The sequence below is a fragment of the Perca fluviatilis genome, chromosome 15 (genome assembly GCF_010015445.1).
Source record: "Perca fluviatilis chromosome 15, GENO_Pfluv_1.0, whole genome shotgun sequence".
Taxonomy (NCBI): Eukaryota; Metazoa; Chordata; class Actinopteri; order Perciformes; family Percidae; genus Perca; species Perca fluviatilis.
The window spans coordinates 34430307-34441187 of record NC_053126.1 but is presented as its reverse complement, the minus strand read 5'-3'; the positions used below and the strand labels follow the sequence as shown (position 1 = coordinate 34441187).

The 10881-nt window shown below is 39.8% G+C and overlaps 1 protein-coding gene across 1 annotated transcript; it reads left to right on the top strand.

The window, feature by feature from the left end:
* The first annotated feature begins 4930 nt into the window (after positions 1 to 4930).
* Positions 4931 to 10145, top strand: LOC120575312 (GTPase IMAP family member 7-like). Its single transcript, XM_039826031.1, has 3 exons — positions 4931 to 4960; positions 7874 to 8656; positions 10039 to 10145. Exons 2-3 carry the CDS (start codon positions 7909 to 7911, stop codon positions 10143 to 10145), a joined length of 855 nt encoding a protein of 284 aa, XP_039681965.1. The 5' UTR covers positions 4931 to 4960; positions 7874 to 7908.
* The last annotated feature ends 736 nt before the right edge of the window (positions 10146 to 10881 follow it).

Sequence of the window (10881 nt, the reverse complement as noted above, 5' to 3'; positions counted from 1 at the left end):
TGGAGATAGTGTGGGTGCTTGGGTGCAGCCGCCCCAGGACCCCATGCAAAATAGGGGTCCCTCTAAAGCCTCTGATCTTGCATCACTTGTGCTAATGAAGTAACACACTGCAGATTAATAGCTGAAGGAAGCCTATTACTGCTCAAAGTCTAATGCTGCAATACTCCAGCTCTTCTTATCAAACATAACAGTCACTTAACTCATGGTTACAAATGTAAACCAGCACAACAATGACAATTACCAGGCAACAAAACACTACATTCAAGCACACGTTTAATAAACGGAATTCAAACAAACAATTGAAATGCCAAATTCACAATTCACAAGCCTTTGACAGGTACTCCCTCCTCCCACTAGTGCTTTGTTGTTTGCCACAACACTTGTTATATTTTAGTAGAAATTTGCATAGGCTACATCACTTATCTGTGGTGTATAATCAATTTATTCTGTCCATGCTTTAACTATGCTGTGAAGACAGGTTATTTTAAAATCGAAAGGCAACCATTTTTTGTTGCAACACACACACTTTTTTGACGACTTGCCTCCCTTAGCAACTGGAGATATTTATACAGTCCGCTCAGCTGATAGAACCCTTCAGTTTAGCTACGAGCCAGAAAGCTAACGCTATGCTAGCAAGATCCAAAGTCAATAACATTGTGTACAGTTGGCAATCAGTAAAAATAATTTGACAGTATGTTGAACAACAAGACAAGCTAACTATCCAGCCATGTCATTGTCCCCAAAACAATATAACGACTTTTACGAAGAATTTGATCCGCGATGTGTAACGTTACTGTCGCCTGCAGCGGCGCAGCCTGAAGCAGCGAGCTGAACAGTGAACGGGATGTGAGATAACGTTATTCGCTGTGAAACAAAGTCAGTCCAGAGGGCCAGTAGAACTTACTTCTTGCAGCCTGAGTGTTTTAGCGCCATCCTGTGGTGTTCAGAGGACGATTTGGAAATAATAAATCCACATTTCCTTTTAGATTTAATGTAGCGCATTCATATAGAACAGTAAACAGTCAGTTTCACCGAACTCCTTTAGTAGGTGTCCTATATCACTTTTTAATGGACACCCTGCAGCCAATCAGAATCAGGTATTCACCTAGACCATGGTATAACCAACAACAATGTACAGGTACATGAACAGGAATGAATTACAAATGATTACTGTTTGTTTTCAGCCCGAAAGTGGATCAGCTGCTGGGTTTCCACCGGCGTCCCTGTGTGATACAGGACGGTATGTGTAAAGCATGTATCGATGTCTCAAAAGCAAGTAGTGTTATGCACTGATATCAAAGAAATTCACTGCTAATGGAGTGTAGTTAACACTGTAGACATGCATGGAGTCCATTCAAGGCAGAGAAATGCGGGACTGTTGTGCAAATCAGCTAGCAATTTTTAAAAACGTTTCAATTACAAATATAGTTGCAAATATATATGTACAGGACTGTGTAGAGCACAAAACAAGACTTTCGTAATTTTTAAATCAATTCTTTAAGCCGAAAATACTTACATTTGGGTCTCTCTGGTCGACCTGGCAGCCATTGTTCCTTGTTGCGCAATGTATCTGGATACCCCTGGCTGGCAAATGTTTAATCTTCAGTGATGCTGAACGTGCTCAGCCACTGTAATGTTTCAGTTCGACTCCCAAGACGAGACGGTGCTCACCCAACTGGCCAATAGGAACGTGGCCCCGCCCATGACATTATTTTCACAGCGAGAGCAAAATCCTGACACGAGAGCAAGAAATTGCATCGAGAGCAAAGACTTAGGTTTTGAGAGCGAGAAGAAAAACGTTTTGAGAGAAACACATGTTTTTTGAGAGAAAATGTTTTCACACTGATAGCAAAAAATATATATTTGAGAGTTTAAAAAAGTATTTTGAGAGAGATTCTTTTTCTCAGAAATAATTTTAAAAATTTCAAATTTAAATTTTTTTATGTTCTATGAGAAATTACTTTCTCTCAAAACTTTTTTTAGTCTCAAATATTATTATTTCTTGCTACTGGTATGAAAACTTTGTCTCTCAAATATTTTTTTTTCTCTCATAAAATGCTTTTTTGCTATCGGTGTGATAACTTTTGCTCTCAAACATTTATTTTTCTCTTAGATCATTTATTTTCTCGCATGTAATAAAGACACAAATCTAGCTCCATTTGTACGGAACCATCCACGTTATTTTCTTTGACAATTTGGTTAAAAGAAACCCACATTTCTGATGTAGAAACTTTATGAAAATGGGTCAAATTAAACCCGAGGACAAAAGGAGGGTCAAGGTCAAGGTAACTTTATTATCCCTGAGGGGCAATTGTTTGTACAGCCAGCAGACACACATAAACACAAGACACACAACAATACAGCAAAACATAAAATACCCACAGTATCTAGCATTAGCATGCTAACGCTAATGCTAACACTAGCATGGTACCTCGTTCTCAATAGCAAAGCACTGCTACAACACACACAAGTTCACCATAATCTACAAAAGAACTACTTACATGTGCGCCCTCATTTAGAAGTCTCCCAGCTAATCCTGCCTTGTAAGTGACTAAAGTTGGAGAAACAGCCTTTCTTTTACTTCTATGGAGCTAGCTAGCTGACATGATCTACATCTGAACTACTGAGCATGTGCGAGTGCAATCAAAGATAGTACAGAAGAAGAAAAAGAAAAGAGGTCTCACTCTGTAGCTAAAACAGAAACCAGGTGAAAAGAGGATCTACAGCAGTGAGAGAGAGCTGTGCAGTACAACAAAAATATGGTGTTTTATGAAAATTAAACCATGTAAACCTATTCTGGTACAACCTTAAAATACAATTATGAACCTGAAAATGAGTATAATAGGGGCGCTTTAAATGTCCAAAATCCCAGAGCTCTTATGACGTCTTTAAATACCAAATAATATCAATTCAAACCATAAATATTTGGTTTATTATTGTCAGAGACAACAAAAGAAACCAGCAAATATTCCCGTTTGAGAACGCTACAACCAGATGATATTTCTTATACTAATTTGAACTGAACTATCTTTCAACATTCATTAAAAATACATCTGAAATGTTGAGTTTTTGTGAAGTTCAGAGATGTTTGGTAGTGTATCTATCTGCAGTGGAGAGTTTTATTATCTGCACACAACTGGATTAAGCAGCATTTTAGAGACTATAATATCTAAGATTTTAGTTAGTGGTTAGTTAGTTAGTTAGTTGGATGTTTGCAGATACTTGTCTTCATCTCTTGTATTTGTTCTTATATATTTGGTAAGCCTTTATCATAACCATCACTAACAAATGGTAAATTGATTGCAAGTTAAACTTAAGTTAATAAGTTATTTTCAGTTTAAAAAACAATGAAATGATAATATTTACTCATTATTAGTTATGTTATAATTTGTTGGTTTGACAGTTTGTTTCACACTTCTTTTTTATATTATATTAAGTGTTTGTTTTAATAATTAAGAGATAAATTATAAACCATCAATAAACATTATTTGGATGGCTTTTATAAAGTTGCAACTGGTGTTTATAATACCTTGTTAATGGTTAATACTCTGTAAAGCAGTTATGCACATTATTTACATATTATCAGTGCACAAAGAATTTTAAAATTCTTAAATTACTTTATATGCCATGTTTTTTTAACTGTTGTGGAAATCGACATTTGGATGAATTGTTCAGAGTGAAGACACATTTTCAGAGTACAACTCATATATGTTTGCATGAGTTACTTTAATATGATTACCAGAGGTGGAATGTTATTAAGTAAATTTACTCCAGTACTGTAATTCAGTCCAAATGTTGAGGTACTTGTACTTTACTTGGGTCTTTTCTTTTCATGCCACTTTCTACTTCTACTCCGTTACATTTCAGAGAGAAATATTGTACTTTTTACTCCACTACATTCATCTGTTACAGCTTTAGTTACTAGTTACTTTAGTTACTCCACTACATTCACCTGTTCCAGCTTTAGTTACTAGTTACTTTAGTTACTCCGCTACATTCATCTGTTCCAGCTTTAGTTACTAGTTACTTTAGTTACTCCACTACATTCATCTGTTCCAGCTTTAGTTACTAGTTACTTTAGTTACTCCACTACATTCATCTGTTCCAGCTTTAGTTACTAGTTACTTTAGTTACTCCGCTACATTCATCTGTTCCAGCTTTAGTTACTAGTTACTTTAGTTACTCCACTACATTCATCTGTTCCAGCTTTAGTTACTAGTTACTTTAGTTACTCCACTACATTCATCTGTTACAGCTGTAATTACTAGTTACTTTACACATTAAGATTTCTGCACACAAAACACATGTAGTTTATAAAATCTGATGTTTTATTGAAATGATTAAGCCATTAAAAACACAACTGTTTGGATCCTTTACACTTTCTAAAATGTATATACTTTTCAAATCATGTTAGCTGTTCCACATTACCAACCTTGCCTTTAACATAAATACTGGGCTCCCCCAAACTTACAGACTTTTACTGAAGTAACATTTTCACTGCAGGACTTTAACTTGTAACAGAGTATTTTTACAGTGTAGTAACACAGCCCCGGATAGGGGGACAAACGGGTCTGTTGTCCCGGGACCACAGTAAGGGGGGGCCCAGAACTGGACCCTCATTAAATTATGGAATCATTTAAAAAAAAAAATGTAATAGGCCTATTTGTGGAATATGTAATATTTGAGTTACATAAAAGCTTTTTATTTGTTTTCTTCCTAATTGTCCTTGAAATAGAGGTCAAGAACCCCCCCACCCCCAACACAAAAATGGTTTGGCCACTGATCAAAATTTGACGTTGTTCAGTAACTAGAGTTGAAGTTCAGTACGTTCAAAATGTCCGGTCAGCACAAGTCCGGTGCTCAGAAAAGAAAAGAGAAGAGAAGAAGAAAATAGAGGCCTTAGAGATTTTCTAAACAAATATAAAAAAAGGTGAAGCTGGAACTGTCAACGTAGAGCAAGGTAAGAACCAGCGCAGCCAACGTTTACGAGCCTTGTAACGTAAGCTAACAGGCCAGCTCTCATGTTAACGTCCATTAGCTCGTATAAAAGCCTGAGACAACACGTTCTCTTTGACAGAAAGAGTTGAGTTTGGTAGCTCCGTCAGAGAGGATGAGAGCCAGCTGCAGTCAGGTGACAGAGAGAGCCATGCGGGCTGCCCCGCCACAGAGGGACAGAGTCAGTCTACCGGTGAGAGAGAAGAGAGAGAGAGAGAGAGAGAGAGAGAGAGAGAGAGAGAGAGTGATGCGGGAGGGGCCCGTTACCCTGTCGAAGAGTCTGAGCAGGATGGATCAGAGACTGATCACACACTTAATTTCAGTGAGAGATGTGAGGAGAAGAGAGGAGAGGAACAGGAGAGGAAGAGCAGAGGAGAGGAGAGGAAGATCAGAGTAGAGGAAGATCAGAGGAGAGGAAGAGCAGAGGAGAAGAACAGGAGAGGAGAGGAACAGGAGAGGAAGAGCAAGGGAAAAGGAGAGATCTGGGGGCGGGGGGCCCATCTAAGCTTATCTCGTCCCGGGCTCAGGCAAGACTGTCAGCTGGCCTGTTACCGCCCTGACATACCAAGAAGATCGCCAGTCGCCCTAGTTTTTGCGGTGTGTCCCGCACCGTCGCCACATGTCAGCTTCCGTCTGCCTTTTGGGCAAACGCTGTTAAACTGAAGGTATCACGGGTAGTGATGGTCAAATGAAGCTTCGCAACCAGTGTCTATACTTTCTGAGCTCACTAGATGGCGCTCTCGGTTCAAAAAAGGGTTTGAAAACCCATTGAATTGCCATTCATTTCATGTTTTTTTTAACAGAGAGCGCCATCTAGTGAGCTCAGAAAGTAAGGACACTGGTTCGCGAAGCTTCATTTGACCATCACTAATCACGGGTATATAAATAATACATAAAAATGTCCCGGAGGAAGTTCATGCAGCGACTGGCAGAGGAGCTGAGAGCGGAGTTTATGGAGGATAAAAAGGGCAGCGGCGCACGGTCCGAGCAGGGCTGCGCACCGCAGCAGACACCAAATCGGAGGCAGTGGCTGCCAGGTTAGGTTAGGTTTTAAATGTTCAAATAACATACTTTTAATTGTTATTTGGCTGTGAATTATGTTGAATGAATTTCCCCCCAATATGTTTCATGAATGTATGAAATAATTTAGCCTACTAGGCCTATGCCATGATATGATATCGCGGGCGTTGTATTGAATCAACAGCCACGTGCAATTTAGCTAGCAGGTGAAGGTGAAACTAAAAATGTGCAATAACTATAGACTAATACAGGCTTAAATAAACTGACAACATTAGTTATACGACTTACAGTTGTCTCCCTTTTCTCCGAGTGGCACACTGCCCACTCGCGTTGTGAAGCGCGTGTCTGTGCTATTCTCCGTCGACGTGCTCTTTACAATGACTGCTGATAGACGGCTTTTTGTATATATATATATATATATATATATATATATATATATATATTTCTGATACCGTGGCGGGAGAAATCTAACCGTGGCGGACCGCCACTTGCCAATCAACATAGAGGAAACACTGCATTAGGGTTTGTGCACATTGTCAGAGGCAAGATTTGATAGTTACTAATAATTGTAAATTTACATGTACATGTTGCTTAAAAATCTGCAGTTTAGATGTTGAAAGCACATTAAATACTGAAGGAGGTTGAAGTGGCATTTGAAATGAAGATCTGAACTTCCACTTTAAATATAAGCACTGAATGAAGTTTAAGTGAAAGTGCTAGTTTGGTGTGCTTCTCAACCTATCTCTAAGGGAGACAGCAGCCACCCTCCTGAGAAAACCCAATCAGCCGCTTGTACCGGGGATCTAGTTCTTTTCACCCAGTCTTCGTGACCATAGGTTAGGGTAGGAACGAAATTGCAGTAAACGTTGCGGTAAAGTGAATTTAATACAGCTGCTCCGATTCTCTGGCCAATCTCCCACTCCATTGTCCCCTCCCTCGTGAACAAGACCCCGAGGTAGGCCAACTTGACCTCCTTTACTTGGAGTAAGGACTCATTCCCCACCCGGAGTAGGCACTCCATCAGGTTCCTGCTGAGAACCATGGCCTCAGGTTTAGAGGTGCTGATCTAATAGATAATCAAACATCAGATTGAGGTTTAAACGGCTAAATGTTAACATCCCTAGGATGGTTGCACAGCGATTTCTTAGGATCAAAAATCTGTAACAATGAACACAAAACGTGTCCAGCACGGTGAAGAACTGCTAACTTTAGCATCTTTTGTTGTACTGAAAGGGTGGATTAACCTGTGCCTGGTTTTATCTGCTGGGTGACGCCACAGGCAGAAACGCCTGCAGTTTCCATGAGTCTCGTTCAATGGGAAGCCAGGATCAGAATTCAAACCTAAAAGTAACACTTACTGTAGGTGAGACCTTCACCGTCTGGAGTTTTTGTAGCCTGTTGGCTGTCCAGGCTGTCTCTGCAATTCCTTTGAAAGGGGAGGCCACATGTTTGCAGAGTTTTCTATTTGTTTAAAAAGTCCACATGGTTACATTCCCACATTATGCTAACAGGCAGCTTGCAGTACCTTCATATTTACTGTACACAATCTTTTATTTTCCTAGGATAGCGAAGACATGATCCTTTGATCAGCTTACCCTGGTATTCTTACACTAACTAATCCCACTCCTCTTCTAAAACTAACCAAAGTATCAACCTAACCAATGAAGGCAACCAATACTAGCTATCAGAGGCACAGCAGGGTGACGTATGACTTCACGCAGCAGCAAAGCTCACATACGGTAGACATGATAGTGGAATCAATCTGAATCTAAACATCTGACTCATAATCTCATAGACTGTCATACATAATGACAGAGGCAATTCTTAATATACTAACGTCTATAACATTTTCCAGCAGATGAAAAGCCAGAGCTGAGGATCGTCCTGCTCGGGATGGTCGGAGTTGGGAAGAGTTTTTCAGGAAACACCATCCTGGGCAATGACCTATTCAACTCAAAGCGCAGTCTATCTGCTGTCACAGAGAAGTGCCAGAAGGAAATGGGGAATATAAACAACCAAAATGTAGTTGTTGTTGATACTCCTGGTCTGTTAAGCATTGACCAAACAGAAGAGGAGATTATGAGAGAGATCAAGAAATCCATCAATCTTGCCGAACCTGGTCCTCACGTGTTCCTGATTGTGCTGAGTGTGAAAGAAAAATACACAAAGAAAGAAGAAGACATGGTGAAAAGCATTCGCGATACTTTTGGCAAAAACACAATGGATTACACTATGGTGTTGTTCACCCATGGAGAAGAAGGTACCAAGATAGAGAACTTTTTTTCTGGCAATAAAAATCTCCACGAGCTAATCAAGAAGTGCAAGTATGGATACCATCTTCTTGACAATCCTCCCGAACAGGTCCCTGAGCTACTGAAGAAGATCAACGATAAGGTTCAGGCAGCAAAAGGAAGATACTACACCGCTGAGATGCTCCAAGAGGCTGAAACTGCCTTAAAGGTACGAAAGGCCTCAGAAGGAGGAACACAACCCAATCAAGCTGCTATTCAAACTGCAGGTTATTCTGGTATGGGTGTTGGGTGTCTGTTTGGGTATCTTGCTGGTGAGGGTCAGATAACGTCTACCATAGGAGCGCCACTAGGAGCCGTAGGGGGTGGACTACTGTGTGCTGCAGTGGCAGGTATAGTGATACGCGCCAAAAAAAAGTGCAAGTGCAGCAACACATGTTGTTGTCTTGTTTAAGCTGATCAGACCAATTCTTATAAATGAAAATACTGTAAAGAGGGAAATTTGTATATTTAGCCATTTCTGTTTTGTTTTATTGCCTTTTAATTCAAAGTAGCCTATGTTTAATAAACAAGGGGCATTCTCACAGTAGGTGAGTTAGCTACGTTTGCTGGTGATTGGTTGTGTGCTGACCTAAACCTTTTATGTTTCTGGAATAATAAATAATATCACCCAGTTTAGATGAATGTAGAATATGCACAGTGTTTGGGCTCTGACCTTGTCATCCCCAACAAGGAAGTGAATAATAACTTCCACGCTGACAGTCGTCTTTTAGATACTATACTCAACACTTTTCTAATACAACAGCCTTCATAAAGAGTTTATCAGTTGTAACTAACAGCTTTAATAGTTAATGTGTTGTAGATCTGTTGTGTGTCACTAATAGGGACAACAGTAGGGTTGCCAGGTTGTGAGAAATCCTGCTCCAGTGTTTATCCTTTCTATGTTGTAATAATTATGTTATACATTTTAGTAAATTCACTCCCTCCCTACCCTGAATACTGTGCAAAATATTGGAGGAAATTGCAGATTGCAAAGGAAAATGTGACTCTTTGGCTTTGTTTTATTTGTATTATTATATATTCAGCTGTTAAACATATGTAATTAATTTGTTGAATATTAATTGGTATGTGGAGAAAGTGTGCAGCTGGCTTATGTGGAAAGAGATGCTCTTTTATTACTCAAATATTCAATATTAAAAAGGACTTGTATCCAAGTTGGGGACACAAAACAAAACTGACATCCCTACTTCAAAGTTAAAGTTATGTCTGCAGCTTTAAACAAACATTTGACTGTTCAACAAGAAATGTCAATAACAATAATAATAGGCTGTGGCCCCTGAGTCCTTTGGCCCTTCGGCACGTCTTTCGGGTAATCTATCCATTTACACACAATCAACAATCATTTGATTAATTCTCACAATTTGTGTTATTAAGTTCATGGCCAACCCAGAACCTCAGTGGCCCCTAAGGCTCCAGGTTGTCTTTGTATCTTTTATTTTGTGGTAATTTGATTCGCACAAATACAAACTGGAATACTCAGGGCCTGATGTGTCCCCTGCATTTTTATCCAATTTTAAAGTGCTCATATGCTTTTAACCTTTCCTTTATTGTGTTATATATCTTTTTTGTGCATGTAATAACACAACGTGAAAAAGCCCAAAGTCCAGCCCAAAGGGACTTACCATCTCCAACAGAAAACACTGTTCTCAAACTGCTCCAAACAGCTCTATTGTAGTCCAGCCTTTAGGGCATTGGGGATTTCCACCTAATGCAGAACGTCTGCGGACCGGCTCCGCTGTGAGTCGGCTCTATGCTCCGCCCGGCCAGTACCCACCAGGTCTGGATTTGTTGCGTAACAGCGCGGCGCTAACTGACGGCTGAAGTCACGAAGACCCGACGATCTCGCGAATTCTCGTATGATCGCGTAATATAACAGGATGTAGTTTCTATAAACAGAACCACAAAACCAACACTTTGTTTCCATCCATTATAACGTTTTCAAGGTGTAGTGCAGGGAAATATGATCCGCCGTGAGCACAGTGTATTTTATTTAGAAAAATAACCAGATGTTTTATTTTGTTTCTGTGCCCTGACTTCCTGTCCCGCACTATGCGCCGTGTGGTGCTGAATTGCTGCAGAGCTGTCCGGTGTCCGGCAAAAATAGAAGCTCGCGATTGCTGCTGCGGAGGGCTGCGGACTGCCAATATCATATCGATATCGTGATATGAGACTAGATATCGTCTTAGATTTTGGATATCGTAATATCATAATATGGCATAAGTGTTGTCTTTTCCTGGTTTTAAAGGCTGCATTACAGTAAAGTGATGTCATTTTCTGAACTTATAAGGCTGTTGTAGTTGTTCTGTTATCTGCCTTTACCCACTTAGTTATTATATCCACATTACTGATAATTATCAAAAATCTCATTGTGTAAATATTTTGTGAAAGCACCAATAGTCAACACTACAATATTGTCGCAGTATCGATATCGAGGTATGTGGTCAAAAATATCGGTATATTTGATTTTCTCCTTATCGCCCAGCCCTAGGGCATGCCCTCATACTCTGCTTCTGACTGGCTAGTAGTCCTTACCTAGGTACTGTCAGGGCACGCCCTC

Excerpts from the sequence above, each read along its gene's own strand:
- LOC120575312 (XM_039826031.1), top strand. The coding sequence starts at position 7,909 with ATGGTCGGAGTTGGGAAGAGTTTTTCAGGAAACACCATCCTGGGCAAT. Across the intron at positions 8,657-10,038 it reads ACTGTGTGCTGCAGTGGCAG|AACGTCTGCGGACCGGCTCC; the intron begins GTATAGTGATAC and ends CACCTAATGCAG.